The 12,041-nt window shown below is 49.9% G+C and overlaps 1 protein-coding gene across 1 annotated transcript; it reads left to right on the forward strand.

Moving 5' to 3' along the window:
- Positions 1–10,745: 10,745 nt before the first annotated feature.
- On the forward strand, positions 10,746–11,361 carry TINCR (TINCR ubiquitin domain containing). Its single transcript, XM_089774969.1, has one exon. It carries the CDS (start codon positions 11,098–11,100, stop codon positions 11,359–11,361), a length of 264 nt encoding a protein of 87 aa, XP_089631095.1. The 5' UTR covers positions 10,746–11,097.
- The last annotated feature ends 680 nt before the right edge of the window (positions 11,362–12,041 follow it).

Below are 12,041 nucleotides of genomic sequence, written 5' to 3' on the forward strand. Positions count from 1 at the left end.
CCGGGTCCCCCTCCCTCCACGAAGGGGACATCCCCCTACCCCGACCTTAGTGAACGAACGCCACCAGGCGGAACTCCAGCGAGTGGAAACTCTAAACCGGGGGCCTGCCGCCCCGTCCCGCAGAGGCGGGTAACTATCGCCGGGTTCGCTGACCCCTCCTCCCTACTGGGAGGAGGTGATCGCACCCATTGTCGGGGGTTCCCTCAGTGGGACCCCAGGGACTGAACAAGCCCTAGGAGGGGGCGTGAGGGTTCGCTGACCCCCCCTCTCGGACCAAGAGGGGGTGATCGCACCCAGAGACCCCCACACATCCCAAATGACTTCTCAGCCACAAATGTGGCTGGCGCAAGTCCACAACCCAACTTTCCATCTGTGGGACAGAGTAATAACGGTCCCCGACACTGTCCTTCACTCGTTGGACTGGTGGACTCATTGGGGGAGGTCTGCACAGGGGTCCTCTTCTCCAGACCGATACCAACCATCCGACTTGTCACAGACGCATAGGACACTGGTTGGGGTGTGCACCTCGGGGACATGCAGATGCAAGGTCTGTGGTCTAGGGACAACCTCTCCCTGCATATCAATGCCAGGGAACTCCAAGCAGTCAGACTGGCCTGTACGGCTTTCCTTCCCCACCTCAGGGGCAGGTCAGTCCTTATCCTGTCAGACAATATGACGGTGGTGTCGTATATAAACAAACAGGTCTCCCCACCTGTGTCAGGAAGTGATCTTCCTGTGGGACCTATGCATCGGGGTGGATATCCACCCGATGGCCCCGTATCTCCCAGGTTCTCAGAATGTCCTAGCGGACAGGCGAAGCAGGGCATTTTCTGGGCACGCGTGGTCCCTCAGGAAGGACGTGGCCCGCGAGTGGGGGTTTCCCCAACTGGATCTGTTTGCCACGAGGCAGAACAAGAAGTGCCCGTGGTTCTGCTCTTTCATGGGTCTGGGCAGGGACTCCCTAGGAGATGCACTCCTCCACCCCTGGCCCGAGGGCCTGCTGTATACCTTCCCGCTAGTTCACAGGGTCCTCCTGAGAGTGTGGGAGTTCAGGGATTCCGTGATTCTCATTGCCCCAATTTGGCCCAGACAGCATTGGTTCTCAACCCTTCTCAGCCAGCCATAACCCTCCCACGGCTCCCAGACTTGATCCCCCAGGACTCCAGCAGACTCTGTCACCTGGACCTGCACTCGCTGCACCTGACAGCGTGGTAGCTCTGTGGCTGACAGCAGCAGAGCTCCAGTGTTTGGCTCGGGTCCAGGAAGTTCTGTTGGGTAGTAGGAAACCTTCCTCTAGGGCTACATACCTGGCCAAGTGGAAGCGGTTCTACATCTGGGCTTCCCACAGAGGGGTTCCCCCGAGGAAGGCTCCTATTCCCCTGATCCTGGACTACCTATTGGATCTCAGACTTCAGGGACTCTCCTCTTCCTCCATTAAGGTCCATTTGGTGGCCATCGCCGCCTTCCATCCTGGAGACAAGGGAAAGACTCTGTTTGTGAATCCCATGATAAGCCGGTTCCTCAAGGGGATGGATAGACTTTACCCACACGTACGACAGCCCATCCCTCAGTGGGATCTTAACCTGGTCCTCTCTAAGCTTATGGGGGTCCCATATGAACCCCTGGCAACGTGTTCCCTCCTGCACCTGTCCTACAAGGTATCCCTCCTGGTAGCAATCACGTCCTCCAGGCGGGTGTCCGAATTCAGAGTGCTCACGTCAGATCCCCCCATATGGTTTTGTTCAAGGATAAAGACAGATTCTGTCCCCACCCCGCCTTTTTGCCTAAGGTGGTGTCGTCTTTCCACGTCTCTCAAGACATATTCCTACCAGTGTTTTACCCCAAGCCTCATGCACCAGAGAAAGAGCAGGTTCTGCACACCTTGGATGTCAGGAGGGCTTTAGCCTTTTATTTAGATAGGACAAAACCCTTCCGTAAATCTCCACAACTTTTCGTGGCTATTGCGGAACGTGCAAGAGGTCAGCCCGTCTCTTCTTGGATCACTGCTTGCCTTAGGAAGTGCTACGTTCTGGCAGGGATTCCAGCCCCCCACCTCACAGCGCACTCTACAAGGGCCATGGCCTCCTCCACAGCCTTCGCGGTGCAGGTCCCGATCCTGGACATCTGCAGAGCTGCCACTTGGTCTTCAGTCCACACCTTCGCCAACCCTTATGCGCTGTCACATCAGGCCAGAGAGGACGCCGCCCTGGGCAGGGCAGTCCTCCATTCTGCGGTAGTTTGAGACTCCGACCCTCCTCCTCAGGTCCTGCTTTGGGGTCAGCTGACTGGAATGCACATGAGCAATCACTCGAAGAAGAAAGAACGGTTCCTGACCTCAGAACTGTTGCTCTTCGAGATGTGTTGCTCATGTCCATTCCAAATCCCACCCGCCTCCCCTTCTTCGGAGTATTCCGGTAAGAAGGAACTGAGTGGGCAGAGGCCGGTATACCGGCGCCACTCCAGGGGGCTCCCTGCTGGCCCGACGGGTACTGCTGGGGGGAAAATCTCCGACAACGCGTGCATGCTGTGTGTGCACACCTGATTGGAATGGAAATGAGCAACACGTCTCGAAGAACAACAGTTACGAGGTAAGGAACCGTTCTCTTTGGCTTCCTATTTGCCATTATGCTGGATTCAGAACTTTCTACCCCAAAGCCCAAGTCCCTATCCATTGAGCTGAAGGAAAGTCTCTGTTAGTGGTTTGCCGTAGGGGACCTGTGACCCATTTCACAGAGGTTAAGGCCAGAAGGGACTGTAAGGTCATCTAGTCTGGCCTCCTGCATACCACAGGCCACTGTACACCCCTTCTCCATTGAGCTCAATGACTTTACCCTATTTCTGGGTATGTCTACACTACCCCCCTAGTTCGAACTAGGGGGGTAATGTATGCATACCGAACTTGCTAATGAAGCCCGGGATTTGAATTTCCCGGGCTTCATTAGCATAAAGCTGCATTAGAAGCCTAATCCGAACTATCTAGTCCGTGCCGCGTGTAGCCGCGTGGCACGGGGTTCGCACTAGCCAGCTTTTAAAAATGGCGGCGCCGGCTTTATGCTAATGAAGCCCGGGAAATTCAAATCCCGGGCTTCATTAGCAAGTTCGGTATGCATACATTACCCCCCTAGTTCGAACTAGCGGGGTAGTGTAGACATACCCTCAGTCTTCAAGAGACTCAGACCCTGAGCATGCGTCAGACTCCTCAGCAAAGGTGAAAGTAAGCCGGGGTGGCACACTGGTAAGAGGTTAGCTGGCTGGGGGAGGGGCGTTTTCATGCTGCCAACACTCTGGGCAGCACAGCCACAATACCCCCAGCCCTCATGCCCCAGTGCTCGGGCAGCTGGCCGCACAGTGGCCACACTCCTAGCCCCAAGTTCCACCCCATCCCCTGATCTGAGCTCCCAACCCCCTTCCCTGACTCCTGCACCTTCCCAAGCACTCAGCCTCCTGCCCTGAGCTCCTCCACGCCTCCCATCCCCCTCCTCTGACTCCCACCCCCCCCAAACACTCAGCCTCCTTCCCTGAGCTCCTCCACGCCTCCCATCCCCCTCCTCTGACTCCCACCCCCCAAACACTCAGCCTCCTGCCCTGAGCTCCTCCAAGCCTCCCATCCCCCTCCTCTGACTCCCACCCCCCCAAACACTCAGCCTCCTGCCCTGAGCTCCTCCACGCCTCCCATCCCCCTCCTCTGACTCCCACCCCTCCAAACACTCAGCCTCCTGCCCTGAGCTCCTCCACGCCTCCCATCCCCCTCTCCTGACTCTTGCACCCCCCCACACTCAGTCTCCTGCCCTAATCCCCCTCCCCACACACACACCCTGCCCTGAGCCCTCTCTATACTTAACTTTCTTACAGGTGCTGTCCTGTTACAACCCCTCTAACTCCTGCTCTGAGCCCCCCACAAGGAGGGGTTGCAATAGGCCACATTTATGAGAAATATGTTACTTTTAGCCCTGCCCATCATCCAAGCATCTAAGGGGCATTTTCTGTACAAGTGCTGGAGCTCTAGTCCAGCACATCCTAGGTCCTGTTTCTAATTGTGGTCAAACTCTGATGCTTCTGAGAAAGTGGGGAGAGGGGGGGAAGCCTGGAATTCTTTAGGCATTGGGGTGAAAAAAAGTCCTTCCTGGCCCCTAGGGTGGCTTCCTGAAGCCCTGATGCATAATATTTATTGTCTTAATGCAGAGCTGCAGGTTTTATGATGTGCGAGGAAAGGACTTGAACAGTGGGATCTGTAGATTCACCAGACCAGAAGAGAGCATAGTGATGAGCCATCCTGACCCACCTCCCACACAGGCTGCAGAATTTCTCCCAGAAGCTGAATGAAAGCATATCTTTGAGAAAAGATTAGCCCTGAAGCATGAGTTCAGGAGTACAAGTCTCCCCCTCCCATGGGAAGGCGTCCTAGTGTGTAATTTATCTCACTGCTAGACATTGCTTCTTATCTGAAGTCTGAGTTCATCCAACTTCAACTTCCAGCTGTTGGTCCTTGTTGGGCCTTTGTCAGCAAGGCTGAAAAGCCCTCCACTATCAGATGCCTTGTCCATGTATACGTGCCAATATACAATGGTCATGTAATCTCTCAACTTTCTTGTCAATAATCTGAATAAATTGAGTTCCTTAAGCCTTGCACGGCACAGCTTGTTTTACAGCCCATGGATCATTTTTGTAGTCACCCTTTCAACATTCGCTAGTATTTCCTCGACCTTCGCAAAGCGTGCACACCAAAGCCATGCACCGTATTTTAGTGGCAGTCTTTCCATTACTGTGTACGGAGGCAAGATCATTTTCCTACTTCTTTTTGATAGTCCCCTGTTGATACCTCCAAGGGTCACAGCACTGAGCGCTCTTATTAAAGAAAACTCTTATTCCATCCAGTAGGGGGCAGTAGAGGACAATAGGCACGTACATGCATGTTTGTGCGCACATTTTCCAGCTGATTACAATATTCAGCTGCCTTTGTTAAGCATATCGAGATGTTCATACGTAAAGCTCTGTAGAAGTGTAACTTTCTATTCTTGCTTTATTCTGTAAAGCATAAAGTGGGACCAATTCTGCTCTCAGGGTGGGGGGGGGGGGGGGAGGCCCTGCTTTCAGGCAACCTGCCTGAGGTTGCATTTGTTCCAAGTTTTCGTCATCTAATATGCTATTTGTATACTGATATTCCTGTACAGCTCATCATAGGTAGGTATACTCATGATGTCATGCTTCAGGGTTGAACTCGACAGGGGTCAGATAGGGACTCCTCTCCCGGCCCCATCACCACTACTATGGACAGTATTGCATCACTAGGGTATCATGCAGCTTCTTGTTTTTCCAGCCACCGATGGCAAAGGATCCAATACAGTGATTCCTCTCATGACATTTCTGAAGGTGAATTTCACCCTGGTGCAAGGAGCCAGCTCAGGTTTAGTGACCATTTAAGAATGACTTTAAACTGAAAGAATAAAACACTCCCCTGTATCACGAACACTAAAGGTCTGAATAGGATGCGAATGGTTCTTGTGCTTTTCCTCTGCATGGGGTGAAACAAGATAAGTGACTTGGCATGGCCAAATTCTGCTTGTACATTCCACGGGTGTAAATCTGGCATAATCCACTGAACCTGATGGAGTTACTCTGGATTTATACCACCATAACAAAGCAGAGAATATGGCCCTTTGCTTTTTAGCTAGTCATGCTCTTCACTAGGTCCTGCTTTACTGATGCCCAGGTGGTTTGCTGCTGGCTTTCCAATGCTATGGAGATGGTCTGAAATTCATTTTTATGCTGAGCCTGCTTTGTCCAGGGAAACCCCACGTTTTGCGCAAGATCTTGTAAACCTAATTTTTTGAAGAATAAGGGACCTTGCACAAAACGGGGTTTTTCCGACAAATAGCCCTGTCTTCACAGAGCTTTTTATTGCAAAAACCTCTTCCGCAAAAAGGATCGGAAGAGAATATGCAAATGAGAATGCGAGATTTGCAAATGAGTGCTCCATTTGCATTTCCTCTTCCGAAAAACTGCCACAGTGTAGAAGAGCTAGGCCATATTCTTCACTCTGGTTGAAGTTGCAAATTGCAGGGGATTTTTTCTTTTTTAGGCATTTTGTAAATGATGACAGAGGAGCATGAGTTCCTTTCAGGAGCAAGGAGACTGCCTGACTTTCACAAATATTGATGGTTTGTTTCATTTCAAAAACATATTGTATTTCATAGCCCGCCTGCTTTCAAATTGCTTTTCTTGTTTTCCTAATGTGTGTTTCTCTGGATGTTTGCACGTCTTCTGTTTGCCTTCAATATGGGAAAAAGTTTAAGTCAATAAGGTTTGATTTGATTTGTAAATAACGCTGGGGTTATGTATTACCACACAGTCACAGAGCTCTGACTCCCTGTCTTGTCCTCCAGACAGATGTGACAGGCCAGACACGAGCAGGGGGAGTGGAGGAGGAAGATTTAAATAACTTTGAGGGAAGAGCATAGAACTTTATCCTGTACCTCTGTTTAGCCCACAAACCACCAGGAGCTTGTGAAATAATTACCTTAGACAGATAATAAAACATCCTCAGGCAAAACTAAGGTACTTAATATACTGCCCAAGTCAATTCTCCTTATTTCTGCTGTCCTTCTGCTTTTAATAATGGCTTAATGAAAAATTCAAAATTAATTGGAACTGGCATTAGACATTCACATGGCCCAGCGTGGGCTGCGGAGCTTAAATATTTCATCACCCAATGTCTCTGCCACACTCTCGGCTTTCACAGGCTGGGATATTGGCCCTCTCCCCAAAATTAAATGCCCAATAGCAGGAGCTGGTGAAGGAGCCTAGGGAAGTTTACAAACTTCGTGCAGGTGGAAATAAATAAACCCCAGCAACTAGAATTATAGACTTGACTCATAGACTTTAAGGTCAGAAGGGACCATTATGATTATCTAGTCTGACCCCCTGCACAGTGCAGGCCACAGAATCTCACCCACCCCTCCCAGAATAATCCTCTCACCTATATCTCAGATATTGAAGCCTTCAAATAGTTTGAAGCCCCCAAGATGCAGAGAATCCTCTAGCTGTGATCTGTGCCCCATGCTACAGAGGAAGGCGAAAAACCTCCAGGGCCTCTGCCAATCTACCCTGGAGGAAAATTCCTTCCTGACCCCAAATATGGCGATCAGCTAAACCCTGAGCATGTGGGCAAGACTCACCAGCCAGATACCCAGAAAGTTCTCTATAGTAATTGAGTGTTTTCCTTCCACAGCGATCTTTCCCCTTCTAGTTAATGCTACACACCCAAAGCCCAATTGGAAAGAACAGCTCTAAAAATAAACCGGAGCTGTCTGAAAGGTATTTGTCAGTTGTCAGGCTGCCACGTAGCTAGATGAAGGAATCGGATGAAGTGGCTGACAGCAGACAGGCTCCTTGGAAATGAAAGAGCTTTGTGCTTCCCTTGGCACCTTCTGGGCAAATAGTGCTGGCCAAAGTGTTCAGACATGGTGGTGTGTGGGGAGTGATCCAGTCCTGATCCGTGTCAATGAGTCTGTCTTTGGCACCAGTGGGGTGTGGATCAGTCCTGGCTCAAGCCGAGTGTAAGGCTTTACACCGAGGATGAATTTGGCCCCTAGGGTAAAACTCGCCCATTACAGAGGTGAGGCCCCGGACTTTCTGCACAGGGGTGAATTTTATCCCAGATCCATATTTTAGCTGTTATGTCAGGGGTGTCTTTACAAATCAAACCAATCCTGGACCCCTAGTTCTGGTGCCAAGGTAAGTGTTGAGCTGCCTAGCTTGAGGCACCCAAATTAGAAAAGATGGCTTTAACTGCCCACTGCCTCAGTTTCCCCTTTTGTGAACTGGTGATCTTATGCTGACTTTACTCAATGATCTGCTGTGGGGCAGTTTCTAAGGCTTATGATCTTAGAACCATAGAAGAGCAGGGTAGGAAGAGACCTCAGGGGGCCATCTAGTCCAAACCCCTGCCCAAAGCAGGACCAATCCCAACTAAATAACCCAGCTAGGGCTTTAAAAACCTGATGATTGTAAACACTTTGAAACCTTCCAGTGGAAGATGCAGTTCTTTTGAGCACCTTGGATCAAATAGTAACAGCCCTTTTCACTTTAGCAGCCCTATAGGGCTGCTAAAGTGAAAAGGGCTGTTACTATTTGATCCAAAGTGATCAAAAGAACTGCCCAGCTCCCAGGAAGGTTTTCATTGCCCCCATTTTATGGATGGGGAAACCGAGGCACAGAGTGCTGATGTGACACACTGAAGCATACACAGTGAGTCTGTTGCATGGCTGTCAACCGGACCCAGGCATCCTGGCTTCCATCAAAGCACGGTCCCTGAATTATATTGGCAAAAGTGCCTGTCTTTCAGCAACTTCCATGATCCTCAATAGTGCTGGTGGAGGTGATTCTCCATTGTTCTTAATCAGGAAATTGGGATTTTCAGTGTGCTCATTGGGAGAGATGGTGCGTGAGAGAGAGAGGAAGAGGGAGATTCTCCATTGTTTCCCATGGAAGATGCTGGGTGCTGACCATATTTGGCCATTCTTTAGGAATATAACAGGAGCCAAGCTCCATAGAGAAGCTGGCTGTGTACAATAAAGCAAAGTCTTTGAAAGTAAAAGTCTTGCAGTACTTTGGTCCAAAGACACTATTCTGCGTACAAAAGAATGGCCGCAAGGAATTAATTAATGTAATATGGCTGCAGGAAATTGCACATAAGATAAGAATATGACCTGATCTTTTTGAAAATACATGACTTCCTTATCTAGCTGATCTTTGCTCTCAAAGCATTAGCCTCCATATCTGCCACAAACTGCCCTGATGATCATTCAATTATAATAGGTTCCTATAGCTGACTGTACTTCCTCTGTCTCAGTGATATATTTAGATATAGAAGGGAACAGTTTGTTTCCACCAGTATTTAGATTAGAGCTGGATGAATAATGGATCTTTCAATTTGCCAGTAATTGAGGAAGTCGTTTTAAACCAAAAATATCAAAATGTTTCCATTTGTTTGGAATTTTTTTAGGATTAAAAAAATATATATTTGAAACAATCTGGTGAAACTAACATAAATTTGCAAAATGTTTTGATGTTGCCAAATGTGTGTGTTTCTGCCAAAATAGTTTTGGCAGCATGTCCTCCCCGCCCCTTCCTCTTGTTTAGGTCTATATGGCTATGTCTATACTTACTGGGCCAGAGATTGATCTTCTGGTGCTCGATTTAGTGGGTCTTGGTAAGTCCCACTAAATTGAATGCTGTGGGCAGCTCCGTCCAGTGCCGGTACTCCTGGCAGTCACGAGGAGTAGGGAAAGCTGACGGAAGCATTTGCTCCCATTGGCCCCTCTGTGAAAAGGGCGCCAAAGTTGGCTTAAGGTAAGGCAACTCCAGCTACTTATTTTCACCTGCCCTTCCAAGTCTAGTGTAGACGTGGCCTGTATTGCCTGCAGCACTCACGTGCATTTTTTCCTGCAGCCTTGGGATGCTGTCATTTCTCACGTGCTAAGCAGGACTTAGGGAAATCATTACTCAGGGGAGCACCCGCAAGGAACAGGAAGCGGTGTTTATCTTTAGGGTGACCAGACAGCCCATTTTTAAAGAAACAGTCCTGTATTTAAACCCTCCTGAAGATGTCCTGATTTTTTCTTAGAAACGGACAAATTGCCCCTTATTTTCTCTTTCTTCTCCTGCTGCTGGCTAGATCCCTGCTGGCCAGCACCTACCCATAAGCAGAGAGTGGCGGATTCAGTGCCTGATGATGATGGTGGATGTGCAAAGCTGGTGGTGCGGCACACCTGCAGCATGGGGGGCCATTTGCTCTTCCTACTGTCCCTCAGCACAGCCTCTGCTGTGTGCTAGCTCTCAGCCAGCAGGGTCCTGCCCCTGTCCTGTTTCCATCTGGCACTGACTGTGCACTGTGAGCAGCAGTGGCTGGGGATTGTGAGCATGTGCCAGCCGGCAACTTGCTGCCTCTGCTGCCCACCGATCAGTCCTGCTCTTGTGGTCTTCTTCCTGCTATGCCTCTTCATGAACCCCAGCCCCACCACTCCTCCAAATCCCTCCTGTGGAGTGCGTCTCTTTCTATGTGTTGCCTCAGGAAGACGTGATTCCAAATCCCAGGAGAGGGCAGCATGTCCTGGCGGGCAGTCAAGCAAGGACAGTGGAGAGAGCTGGTCAGGGAGAGTCAGGCTGATTGGTCTCCCCACCCACATGAGGGAGGTGTATGGGGGGAGGGGGAACCCCTCTTCCTTCCTTAAAGAGCAGGTAAATAAAGAGACTCCCGCTGTGCAGTATTAACGTTTTACGGGGACTCAGTCAACTTGACGTTAATTTGCACATTTGTACTGCTCAGTTCTGGTTGATTGCTGTTGAATTAATTTAAATATGAGTAATTTTATCAGGTGTCCCATATTCAACGTAGGGAAATATGATCACCTTATTTATCTTGCTGATTCCACATGGTGGTGATAGGAGCTCAGGGCAATGCACAGCCTATGCAGCCGATGAATGTTACTACATCCATGTTCTACGCAGTGTCTCAGGGGGGATGTAAAGCAAACAGCATGGTGGTGGTTAAAGATTCCATTGCATTGTTCACATGGGATGAAGTATTAGCTTTAAAGTCCTGCCCAAATTTCCACATGTCTAATTACACCCTGTCTATCTACTCCCCATCGGAGGGGTCTTTTCTTAATTTAAGCCAGGGAGTGTTGCAATGTGACTGTTAAACAGCTGCGGCATCCCACCTTCGAGGTGGCTGCATTTTAGTACTAGTGGACGTGATCTTATAAAGCTCTCCAGCTCTTTAATGCACCCAGCCACCCCATGTCTCCAAATGTCAGTCTTTAGGGTGCGTTACGTTAATTGGATGGCGTTTGTGGTGCAGGAAATGATTCGGACAAGTGGTCGTGAGCCAGCAGGCTTTGGACAGGACGTTTTTGTGGAAGCCAGTCTCTGCGAGGAGCTCTTCCCTGGAATGCGAAGCATGCAGCGTGGTGGCTGGGAAGAACAGGTTTGGCAAGAGGTGTAGGGTGTTGACTGCAAGCAGCTCATTCAGAGCCTTTACCAACACAGCTGGATGTCCCTCTGTGCTTTTCTGACCAGCCTGCCAGGCCGGGGAGGATGGAAACCCTGCGAAGGAGCCTTTCCCGCTGGAAGAGGTACCACATCAAGGTGCACCTGGCCGATGAGGACCTGCTGATGCCCCTGACTGTCAAGCCCACTGACACAGTCATGGACTTGCGGGCTCATCTGGTGCGGGAAGGCGTCACCTCCTGGAAGAAGACTTTTTACTATAACTCCAGGCAGCTTGGGGAGCAGGAGACCATCAGGGAGGCCAAAATCCAGAATGGCTCTGTCCTGCTTCTTGTCAGCCATGAGAGGTAAGCAGGGAGCTGGGTGCTGTTTCCAGGGAGATAACTGGGGATGGAGGAGAAAGGGATGTTCAAGTGATTCTTGGCTGGAACTCTGAGACTGGCAAAGGGGGTCTAAAAAGAGCTCAGCTTCCCCGGAATTTCAATGGGAAAATCGGTGTCTAAATCCCTTAGTCTTCTTTGAAAATCACGGGTTCTGTGCGGGGAGTGGGAGAAGGGGTGTGTGGAAATTACTGATCTAATCAATCCCTGTGCCCAGCTGGTTCTGCCATCCCTCACAACATGACCAGCTTCTAAATAGGGGAGAGCAAAGAGCCCTTCTTGAATCCTATTAACGTGCTGGACTAAGGAAGTTTTGCAGAGCAAGGAAATGCTGCGTCTCCGCCCAGCTATGATTCCACTTTGTAGTAACTCGCTCCTTCCTTCTCCAGTTACCAGCTGCCTGTACGCCAGGCTGGCACAGGTCTTGTCTGAAGTCCGCAGCAACAGAAAGTCAGTAGGGTGCCAAGCCTGCAATGATATAAGTTGGGTGCAGCCCTACACACTTGCCAGTGTGTTATGGAGCTGGATGTAGACCAGAAAGGGCCAGCGCTAAGATGTCGGGACTGGTGAGGAAGCACGGTGAGATTAGACAAGGCTATGCTGGGTGCTGTAGAATTAGAGAATCTTTTCAGCATCTCTCACTAAGGCAGC

Source organism: Pelodiscus sinensis, chromosome 32 (genome assembly GCF_052426305.1).
Source record: "Pelodiscus sinensis isolate ZL-2025 chromosome 32, ASM5242630v1, whole genome shotgun sequence".
Lineage (NCBI taxonomy): Eukaryota > Metazoa > Chordata > Testudines > Trionychidae > Pelodiscus > Pelodiscus sinensis.

Bases quoted from the DNA above. Each gene is read 5' to 3' on its own strand.
- TINCR (XM_089774969.1), top strand. From the start codon at position 11,098: ATGGAAACCCTGCGAAGGAGCCTTTCCCGCTGGAAGAGGTACCACATC.